Source organism: Toxotes jaculatrix, chromosome 3 (genome assembly GCF_017976425.1).
Source record: "Toxotes jaculatrix isolate fToxJac2 chromosome 3, fToxJac2.pri, whole genome shotgun sequence".
Classification (NCBI taxonomy): domain Eukaryota; kingdom Metazoa; phylum Chordata; class Actinopteri; family Toxotidae; genus Toxotes; species Toxotes jaculatrix.
The window spans coordinates 25988692-26000260 of NC_054396.1; the positions used below are offsets into that span (position 1 = coordinate 25988692).

Below are 11569 nucleotides of genomic sequence, written 5' to 3' on the forward strand. Positions count from 1 at the left end.
TCTTAAATTTTAAACTTTTAAACTGAGGGGGTGGATAAAATCTAAACATCTGTGCTGAGTTGAGCCTCAGTGACCCCTCACACCGACACAGAGGAAGTGATGTGTGTTTCTCTAGTGTAATCTAATTTTCCATGTCAGCTCATGTGTAAACTATGGAAACCCATTTCTGCCAGACAGAAAAGCACGAAGAATTAAGAATGATATGAGAAAGTAATTCCAAAATATGACTTTCTAAGTATCTCACAACAAATTTACAAAGTGAAAATTAAGAGATAGCAAGTCATAATTTTGACAGATTGTGTCATAAATTGTCTCAGTATAATGAGGTCATAATACTGAGATACTGTTGGTACTGAGAGAGCTTTCATATTGAACAGGTCCAGACTTCAAGAGGAGATATTTAGTATATTCTTATATTTTAGTATATTCTTATATACTTCCTTATATACTTATTATACTTCCATAAAGTTTGAGGGGGGGTGGGGGGGGGGGGGGGTGGGGCGGGGGGTTAAGCAAGGAATGGTCAAAATCCGTGCAACAGAGGTTAGGACGTCCTGGCTTTTAGTTGCTGGTATGGGTCAATCTCCAACAACATTGGACTACTTTGCTCATAATAACCACCTTTCACTGGTCCCTCCCACCCTGGTAAACACTCGTGTCTTTTAAAAGCCACACATCAAACTGTAACACAGGCTTTCTGTTAGAACTGTCCGTGACCTTCATTTGTAAAATTAGAGCAATGCCCCTTTAATATTCCCAGCCACCAGGCAACAAGCTGGACACTACTTCAACTACACCTGCATAGATGTCTGTGTGGAGATTTTTTTTTTATCTTTCTTATGAAGGACTAACTGCAGTTAGTGCAGATGTCATTTAGATCCTGCAGATGCTGGTTAGTAAAGTGGTATCTTTTTCAGTTGGTCCTTAATAAATTAGTTTGTAAACTGACATTGTCATCAGTCCCTTGTCAGGAAAATGGAATCTATCAGTCAGTCCTTCATCTTCTTTGTCCTTTATCTGTCAGGAAAATTCATCAGCTAACACTTTATATTACTTTATTTTCTAGCTGGTTATTAAACTTTTTCTTCATTAGCCAACAATGCTCTCTGATGATTAGTATCATTATCTCTTTGAGCATGTTCAACCTAATTTAACAGAGGAAACCTCTCTAGTCACTTAGCAATAAAGTTGGTGAATAAGCTGTTTTCTTCATGTTGATGACTGTGAAGCTCTTCCTTAATGTGACTTTAAAAAAAACCATATTGACATGTAATGTTTTAAACGTAAACCACTCTACCCCAACTGAACTGTTTCATGAAGCCAAACTGTATTTTTTGGGCGGACAGGAAGTGATAAAACAACACACACACACACACACACACACACACACACACACACACACACACACACACACACACACACACACACACACACACACAAACACAAACACACACACTCTCTCCCTCCTCAGATATCTGTTTCTGCTCTGCTGTCGCTCTGACACACACACACAGAGGGAGGTAGATAACTCTGTGATTCCACTGCTGAATTTTTAACGCTGTTGTGGAACTTTTTTTTTTTTTTCCAGGCGGGTTACTGTGGCACCAGGGTACTGTTACACTGACAGAGACAGAGAGACAGGGTTCAGTTCAGTTTTGTTGTTTCCTGAGGCTGGACGGAGACAGAGACTGTTCATGGGGTGTATGGTAAGTTAATCTCTCTATCTATCCATCTATCTACCAATCTATCTCTCTCTATCCACCTATCTATTGCATGTTGTATTCTGCTGAAATTTTCGTCGTTTTTTAGTTTTTTTTTCCCTTACAAAAAAGTATGTGTGAAACTTATGTTTTCAGAATTAAATGTTACACTGATCTTGTTAGTGAAAACAAATTCATATTAAATCAGCACATATGATTATGTGATTATGAAGATATTATACATGCAAAAACTTTGATTTCACATATAATACTACATGTGAACCATATTTCACATTCGTTAAATTTACATACATGCTGTGCTGAGATGTGGTTTTCAGGCATTTCACATAGAAAGTGTCCCATTGATAAAATGTAAAACATTATTTTCTTATGTTTTTTGGGGGGTTTCACTTGAACTGAAAGCACCTGATGTAGTTCATTAACTCTTTTCTACCAGCTACCAAGCAGGCATATACTGTCTGACATTTAACATGAGGGACCTGTGACCTCTAAGCTACAGAATGTCTGGTGTTATGGTTCTGTTGTGGATGAATAATCAGAGGATTTTGAAGCTGATTATGTTCACCAAAAATAAGTTACTGCAATTAGTTTACTCACTACCCTCAGAGGCAGGAGCTCTGACCTGGTCAGACTCGCCTTCACCATCACTGACTGTTGTACTTGGCACCTTTAAATACTTGAATTATTTATTGTAGGAGGTTTGTTTGTGTGTCTGTGCGCTCTTATGCATACTAGAGGTCTTCATAGGTCCATTCAGATAACCAGGCTTCCAGATATATTTGATATTTGTCACGTTAGTTTAAAAAATGTTTGAGTTAGAAAATTACAAGTACAGTTACTTTAACTCATTCGGGACCAAGTCCACAATTTTATTGTAACTGAATTTTATTGAACTTCATTCAGTGAAATTGGTGATTCAGAACATTCAGTCCACTTTGAATATTCTGTGTTAAAGATTTGTTTGTATGTGAACTGAACACCTCCTGGTCCTGATACCCTTCCATTACAGCCAAAAACCTACTGGACACCCATTGGTGTAGGTCAGCCGATAAAACCAGGCAGAAAATGAGGACAGTGTAGCTGCTCTCTCCATTGGAAATAACTTTATTTACTTATTTATTTAACCTTTCAAGAGGTTTCTTGAGATAAACTCTTTTATAAGAGAGACTTGACCAAAATGGCAGCGTAGAGAAGTAAAACAAACTCGCATAATAAAAATTTATTTAAATTGCATTGACACACAGCCCAGTAATAGTCTTTCTGCTTTTGGAATCTGCAGCACCTGTAACCACACCCATTAGTGATGTCAGAGTGTACTGACACAACCTGGGGTACATGTCTACATCACTGCAGCAAGGTGAGAAGCTAAACCACTGGAAATCAGCAGTGGTGAGCTTTAAATGTAATAGGTTGTCTGGTATTATGGAAAGAGAAAACTTTCTCATATTTCAGGCTGAGATTAGCTTGGAGAGGGAGGTGGGACTTAGTCTCTATCTGCTGACCTTTCTAGAATCTTTAAGTGGCTAATCAATATATTTATAATAACAATCAGTGGAGATTTATAGTGAGTTTTGGCTCGTAGTTTAACTGCCTGCCCACAACTTTACTGTTTTGTTTCACTCTCACTGCTCTCAACATGCAGCTGTTTCAAGAGAAAAGGCTCTAAAACCCCAACATACACTACCTGTTCAACACCTAACAGTAGATAGTTAGAGACTTGCTGGTGAGCATAGTGGAGCATTTAACAACTGAAGAGCCAGATATTTCTTTCAGGAGCTGGTGGAGACCAAAAACAGAGATAAAAGAAGATGAATATTACACTTACATTTATCAGGTGTCCAGACTAAAAAGTCCAAATGAATACTAATATTGTCCATATGCGAACAAGTTCCCCATATCAACTTAAAAAGTGATGACATGTCAGTGTTGTGTTCACAACTTGTTTCCGGTGACCCCAGGCTGCGAAAAAAAATCTCTCACTTGAAGGGGTCAACTATTTTAAAGACCTTAGTGGACCAAACTTTATTCCAAAACCTAAATCATCCTGTCTCCTCCCTCAGGCCCTTCCTGTCCTGATGCTGTTAACACAGTAACATGACCCTCAACACCCAGAGAGAGAAGGAGCCCTTGAGGCGGCGAGGCAGTACGCCGATTCCTCCTGCCCACTTCTGCCAGCACCCGTCCTGGACTCGGGATCCCCAGCTCCCCGGCAGCACCCAGTCTGACCCGGAGCAGCCCCGTCCCCAGCGAAGCCACCCTCCACTTGGACAGTCAGCCTCCTACCACCCTGGAGACAAGTCCCTCCACTACCGCGCCAACTGGAGCTCAGACTCGGATGATGACTCGCAGAGCGACTCGGACTGTGTTTACAGAGTTGTGTTGCTAGGCGACCACGGCGTCGGAAAGACCAGCCTCGCAGGAATCTTTGCTGGGATCACGGAGAAAGATGAACAACCTGGAGGTGGGACTCAGTGCTTGGTTATCTAATAAATAAACCACCTCAACTGTTAATCCTTATTGTTCTCACATTTAAAAAACTATTAATATATTAATATGTTCACACTCAGTCCTGAGAGGATCAAACTTTCCTGTCAATTATTAGATTTAACCTATGTTTAAGTTTAATTCTATAAGCTATAAAATGCACTTTTGCATAGTTCACCTCACTCAGGAGTTTTGCTGCTACATCTTTTCTTTCTCAAGTAACTTATCAGACACATATTAACACACTTTACAGAGATGTTATTCTATAACTGACATGCCAAAGGTTTATGGCTCTTATCAACATTTATAAAGTGTAATAACAGGTCATGAAGCTTTGCAGGTGTATCTTTTATAGTGGTGGCCCATGGGGAAAATGCTTTTTGGGTTGCAGGAGATTTTTTTTTTAGTTTAAGTACAGCAGCTGACCAGTGGGACAAACTGGCAGGTGACCAACCTGACAGGATGTATCAGAGGAAAAGTTTGACATTTTTGGAAAGACGCTTATTCACATTCTTGGCAAGTGTTGCATGAAAAGATTGATTCCACTCTCATGTCTGCACAGTATAATAATGTGAAGCTACAGCCAGCAGCCAACTTACTTAGCTTAGCACAAAGGCTTGACTCAGGGGGAAACATCTGGCCTGGCTCTGTTGTCCAGAGGTTTAAAAAAAAAAACTTGCATAAATGACACATTTAGCAAGGGATTGTGTGCCTATTTCCAAACAAACAAGATACATATTACATATTAGTGGGCTTTAGACGTACTGAGTGTATTCACATTTAAAGTGCAAACAGTGCACAGAGAGTGTTATTGATCTTCTCATCTAATTCTCAGCAAGTGCATTTCCCAAAATGCTGAACTTTTTCAATTATAGGGGTTTTTAAAAAAATATTATAGTGATTTTCCACATCAAGAACAATTTCCTGGTCGTGGTTAGTTCTACTGAGTCCGTGATGGCTGTTGTTTCTCAAAAGTTCAACAACTTCATGGAAGTGACAGACTGAGTCATTTACCAACCAACAACCTCTAAACCATGTTTTATGGTCGTGCTGTGACTTTCACTCTAACGTGAGAAGTTAAGGGTCCAGTTTCTGTCTCTGACTTTGCTCTCACATCACGACCTTGACTGACCCAGCATCATTGATCAGCTCCCGTGTCACGTGTTGATTGGCCTGAGGCCATAATTGACAGCCTGTATTGATCCAGTGACAGTCTGACATGGTGTGACAGGGCAGAGCCTGTCTGCTGTCGGTTTTCAGGCTGCCTGGCCACTCTCTGGCTTAGTTCTACATGTTTTTATTGTTCTTGTTTTATGCTCCATGCTTGAAGTTATGAACCGTGCTGTCATTGTTGTTTGATTGTTTACCAGGTTGTTGTTTGCCAGACAGAGTGGCTTGGATTTGTTGTTGCTCCTCCATGTTGCTTATTGTTTTTAGCCTCACTGTTGTTTGTAACCAAACTGTTGGTCGGTTGGTCAGCCCGTCCACCACTTTGTCACAGAGTGAAATGTCTCAACAACCACTGGATGAATTGCCGGTGAAATCTGTGAGAGTTTGTGAAATTTTGAATTTTTCCAGTTCTTTAGTACAAAACTTGTGACAGTCCCATCAGCCTCAGCTGTACTTTGTGTTTAGTGCTTAGACAATATTAGTATTCTAACATAATGTTTATATGTTACATTATGAAGGTATAATGTTTACCATGACGACCATGGTGAACATTATACCTGCTCAACATCGGTATGTTATTCTCATGCTGACATTAGCATATATATCAAAGCACTGCTGTGTTGAAGCACAGCCTCACAGGGCTGCTGGCACAGTTTCAGGTTCTTAGTCTTGCCATTTATTGTTTGTTATTTATTGTTTGTTACAGAGGACACATATGAGCGGACACTGACAGTAGATGGAGAGGAAACCACACTCATTGTCATGGACACCTGGGAGAATGACAAACTGGTACAGTGTGTGTGTGTGTGTGTGTGTCTGATGTGTGGTCTGAATCTGTAATCTCAGGCACATAAGTGTAAGTACATGTTGTTACACGTTGTCCCTTTCAACAAAAGTAAAATTATTTAAAAATCGGTGAATGGGTTTGATCACCCTACCACTGACATAAAAATCCCAGTGTCCAAGTTTTTATGTGTTCAGTCAAACTTCCTGTAGCTCCTTCACAACAAATGCCTTCTTGTAGTTCAACAGTGAAAGCCTTTTATTGTGGAACAGTAGCAAGAAGTGTTAATTTTACATTAATAGCATCTAAATAGCTGTAAACTGTATGTGATAGAAGCTCTGAACACTTGACTGCAGATCAGAAAATGGTCTGTGAATGCCAGAAGAAAATGAAAACAGGAACAAAGAAGAATAAGTCACGTTGTTTTATTGTTGACTCAGATTAATGAGCTTGTGGTTCTGACCCCTGGGAAAACACTTTCAGTGTTTGACAGTTTTCTGTTTCAGTTCCAAACAAAATCAGTCGCTGCTAAAAATGTGCAGCTGCTTATTGCCCAGTTCATTGTGGACACTGTGGACTTTGACAAGGGTTCCTCACGTCACCTTTCCACTTTGTGATATTCACTGACGTGATGCTGCCACAGTCTGGAAACTGTCCGGTTCAGTGACGCGTGCTGCTGTGAGACCTTTTGGCTTTACTGGACAATGACCTCTGAGGTGGAGAGATGGAAATCATGAATCACTGTGTTGACTGGAATCATTTTGTTTAGTTCAGTTTAAGATAGATTCCTCGTGATTAATTTGTTTAATCGTTGGCGCCATCATTCATAACACAGTGACGTTACAGAGCTTTTCTGAATGTTAAGTTCAGTTGTCTTAATCTGACATGGTGGCACTACATCTCCCAACATGCCTGGGAGCTCTTGAAAAGTCCTGTTGGAGGATGTGTTCAGATTAAATGATGTTTACACTGCTCACCCTGCAGCTCGAGATGTAGACATCCACCACATCAGTACCTTCAAAGGTATCTGTTAAAATCTGGATTTAGAAAAAATAAATAAATAACGTTTTCTCTCTATCTCTCTCTGCCTCTCCACCTATCAGGAGGGGGAGGACGGCTCCTCTCAGGAGGACTGTCTGAGGGTGGGGAGTGCTTACGTCATCGTCTACTCCGTCACCGACCGCTCCACCTTCGACTCCGCCGCTGAGCTCCGCATCACCCTGCGACGCACCCGCCAGGCCGAGAACCTCCCCATCATCCTTGTGGGCAACAAGAGCGACCTGGTACGGTCCAGAGAGGTCGCTGTGGAAGGTGGGGGTCAAAGGTCACAGGGGATGCATGAAACGGCTTCACAAAGTGCTGGAGTACTGAATTAAGTGTCATACTTTTAAAAATGAGTTTTCTTTCTTTCTTTTTTTTAAATAAATTATCAAAAATTCCTAAAAACGTTTCTCTTTTTTCCCAGAGGGCCGAGCGTGCGCCGTGGTATTTGACTGCAAATTCATAGAAACGTCGGCGTCCCTTCAGCACAATGTGACCGAGCTGTTCGAGGGCGTGGTCCGACAGATCCGTCTCCGTCGGGACGGCAGCGAGGCCATCCAGCGCCGACGCTCCATATACAAGCGCAAAGAGAGCCTTACCCAGAAGGCTCGGCGATTCTTGGATCGACTGGTTGCGCGCAACAACCAGCGCATGGCGGTCAAAGTGCGGTCCAAGAGCTGCCACGACTTGGCTGTCCTCTGAGGACGCGCGTCCACCAGGAGCTTCAGGTTGGATGTTTGTTGTTGTTGTTGTTTTTTTGACTCGTTGAAGATCTCGCTGGTTGGGAAATCGTGGACGGTGATGTCTGCGATGATTCTGACGCTCGGCGAGCTGACAGAAAGACAGAGACAATCAGAGGCGAACGAACACTCTGGCTGTGAACAGTGTGACCAACTTGTTTTCCTGTTTGACCCTTTGGTCTAAACATTTCTGTGACTTCTTCTCCAAATGACCTAAATATAAAGGTACCAGATGACTGAACAGGATCATCACTGTAGGGTTAAACATGACAGTGTGTGTGTGTGTGTGTGTGTGTGTGTGTGTGTGTGTGTGTGTGTGTGTGACAGAGAGTGAACAGGTGACTGTTAGTTTACTCCTCCGTCATGGAGGATGTCCTGTAGTTTCCACTGTGTCCACCGTCTTGTTCTCCTGAAATTTTTACTATTTTCAGTTCAACACTGTGCAGAATAAAGTCTTAAAGGAACAGTCATCTCAAAATCATGTTTTTACAGATGACCTCCACTGGGATGTAATTATACGTTTCATTTCAATTTATTTTATTACCTTGGGTTTTGTTTTTTTGTTTGTTTGTTTGTTTGTTTGTTTTGCTTGTTTTTATTTTTTGCAACTGACCATTCACTAACCATCTCCCCTGAGCAGTGATTGTCCTGTCATAGCCTGGAGACTGGGAATAGCAGGTGTGTCACCCTTTGTATTTCTCCACATGTTGAAGCAGTGTTCATGGAGCTGGAGGAAGAAGGAAGATGTCAGGAGGGTGATGTCTTTTTTTTTTAGGATTTCAAAAACCTAAAACACAAGAGCAGAAGTGTAAGGAACATCCAAACCCAAGTGTTAGCATATCACAAGCTAACAACATTAATTTTGTTGGGTCACCGTTTGTGTTTAAATGCTGTGGTCAGGACGGGAGCATCGGCTGTGTGGCACCCAGTCCTGGATTATATCAGGGTTTAGACTAACATCGACTGCGCTGTCCTCGAAGGACGATATCATATATGTAGTCGTGCATTTCTAACACGCTCTTGCAGTGTTCTCGTTTTCAAACGAGTTAGCCAGAGACCGAGTTTTTAGCCAGCTCACATTGTGAAAGTTGATTAGCTAGCTCGCTACAGGTGTAGCGTTTCAGTAAAATCAGTGGTTGCCGGCGAGAAATAGAAGCTGCTTTTGTGAACTTCTGTCTGAAATCAAGGACACATTGATAGTGGTATATGTTATCATTGTAAACTGCAAATGTGGAAGGCAGGAAAGGAAAGCCTGACAGGAGTAGCACCAGTAGCTATTTTCTTCATTTCGGTTTACATTTCCTTATGTATTGTATTAGATTCATTTGATTTTTTATCATAGTTTGTTGGTTGTATTTATGTGGATTACTCTGATTTAATTTATCTGTGTGTTAACTTTATATTTTGTTTAGTTTTTAATCGTTTGATGTCAAATTATTATTAATATAATCTTCTCATGTGTTTTGTTTGTTTTTATTTTAGTTATAATTTCCTGGCTGCAGGGATCAAACTTCTGTGATCCACTTAAACACTCTCAGGTCGCCAAGTCAACCCCGGGGCCTCCTGCATGTTTACTGTTGCCATGGTGACATGTGGACCGTTAGCCACAGTTGAAGAAGAGGTTGCTTACTCAGTGGTCGTCGTGACAACATGGTAGCATGCTGATACCTCTGTGTGGCTGACGAAGAACAGGCTGAGTGTTTCACTGATGGATGGGACAGTGTCTGACACTGGATTTTTCTGCCCTGAGTTTAGCCTCTCAGGCTGCATACAGTCCCTGTCTGCTGGGGACCATCCATCCAATAGTTGTTGAGACATTTCACTTAAAACCACAAATGTCAGCCTTCAGGTGGTGTTAGAGGAAAAGTCAGGTGATCTCCAAAGTCACTGAGCCAGTCATTCATTCTTAATTTTTATTAGAAGTGAACAGAAATGAGGCAGAGCTAGACTGAAGCAACGGGAAACTGGTTCAACTCAGCAGAAGTTTATCTGGAAAGCACATCAAGCAGACTGGCTGTCCCACTTTTTACTGATCAAATATCCTATCTGTTTATTGATCGGGCATTTTGGTGGCACACTCACACACACTGTGGTTGTACAGGGACAGTAGATGGAGGAGGAGTGTTGAACATCGATTTGATGAGGGTAATGGAAAGAATGCATGACTCTGCTCAACCCGGATGACACACACACACACACACACACACATACAGTAATGTGTAAACATCCTCTCAGTGGAGGAGGACCAGAGGCTCAGAGCTGTGAGTTCAGCCCCCTCCTGACTCCGTTATGAACAGAAACATCATGTTTTCTCTCCAAGGTGGAGACGGTTTGATAAAGGTTGATTGTTTTACAATATCTGATGACATTGTTGGACCCTCTTCTTGCTCTTCCATTGTTTTATTTCCAACAGTGAAGCTCAAGCATTCAGCATTTGTAAGGATAATGTCCGTTATTAGCTCATGTGCAGCTGATGAAATTTACATCCTGTAAACCCCACGCTACAAATATGTAGCGCAACAAACATAGCTAATTTTGGCCTTATTTCCATTAAACTAGTGTTGCTACAAGGCTAGCAGTGCAGTAACTATTTTAGTGACTTAGTGAGTTGTGTGAGCTGGTGGGGACCTACCGGACCAAAAACACAAAATCTGGTGCACTTTGCTTGTGATGTGAGAGCTGACAGTGCAGAGATGACTGGGGGAGAGAGAAATGGGGAACGACATGCCCCAAACTACTTTTACCAAAAAGGTGAGACAACCTGCATGTAGCCTAAGAGGTGATACTCAGGGCTAAAATAGTATGTGAAGCACTGGCAGCTGCTCCTTAAGCTTGTTGCTGTGGGCACATAATACTGGACTGAAGTCGACTTGGGTGAGTATATTAACATTTTTTATCAGGCCAGATTTTCTCTCATCCCTAATTTGGATGACAATGTAAGAAAATCAACCTCAAACAACAAAAGTATTTTGTTGTATTTTTGCAGTTTTCCATACAAAACATAAAACGACATGAACTGACTTTTCAAAACACAGTGAACAACATGATTGACCAGCTCTGTCTTCCTCACAGTGACACCAGAAAACACCATATACAGCTGACTGCTGGGCTGTAAAGGAACCTGAAAGCTTCGGGCTAAGCGAGAGAAGCTCTGTAGAATCCGTATCTGTGTCTGAACACACCGTCGCTGACCTGGACATCATTCTAAAGGACGTTTCAAACATTTCAGCCCCTTTGAGGTGCGTTTGATTTACAGACACTGAGGAGAGAACACAGAAATTCAAACACCCCCCGTGTGTTTATTTAAGCTGTACAGTTTCCTCTCTGTCTGTCTCTGTGTCTCTGGTTCAGTTTTCAGACCTCAGTACTGTAACTCTGCCTCCTTATTTACACACTCACACACACTCTGACACTGCCAGGAACCACGGGAATGTAAACTGTAGACACTCTGCCAGCAGTGTGTGTGTGTGTGTGTGTTTGCATGTGTAAGAGTCTGGCTCCCCCTGCTGCCTTGATGCTCTCAGTGTCTTTATTTTCACTTTCTTTTTTCTCATTTGGTAACCCAGATCTCTCCTCACATGTCGTCCTTTTCACCGACATGTAGCTCAGCACAGTTAACCTCACATCAA

At 41.7% G+C, this 11569-nt stretch overlaps 1 protein-coding gene across 1 annotated transcript; it reads left to right on the forward strand.

Moving 5' to 3' along the window:
- Positions 1–1570: 1570 nt before the first annotated feature.
- On the forward strand, positions 1571–9287 carry rem1 (RAS (RAD and GEM)-like GTP-binding 1). The gene is made up of 5 exons (XM_041034146.1): positions 1571–1706; positions 3782–4182; positions 6082–6164; positions 7263–7470; positions 7625–9287. The coding sequence occupies exons 2-5, from the start codon at positions 3816–3818 to the stop codon at positions 7900–7902; spliced, it is 936 nt and encodes a 311-aa protein (XP_040890080.1). The 5' UTR covers positions 1571–1706; positions 3782–3815; the 3' UTR covers positions 7903–9287.
- The last annotated feature ends 2282 nt before the right edge of the window (positions 9288–11569 follow it).

Bases quoted from the DNA above. Each gene is read 5' to 3' on its own strand.
- rem1 (XM_041034146.1), top strand. From the start codon at position 3,816: ATGACCCTCAACACCCAGAGAGAGAAGGAGCCCTTGAGGCGGCGAGGC. The intron at 4,183-6,081 runs GTGGGACTCAGT...TGTTTGTTACAG, and splicing joins GAAAGATGAACAACCTGGAG to AGGACACATATGAGCGGACA. The intron at 6,165-7,262 runs GTACAGTGTGTG...TCCACCTATCAG, and splicing joins CCTGGGAGAATGACAAACTG to GAGGGGGAGGACGGCTCCTC.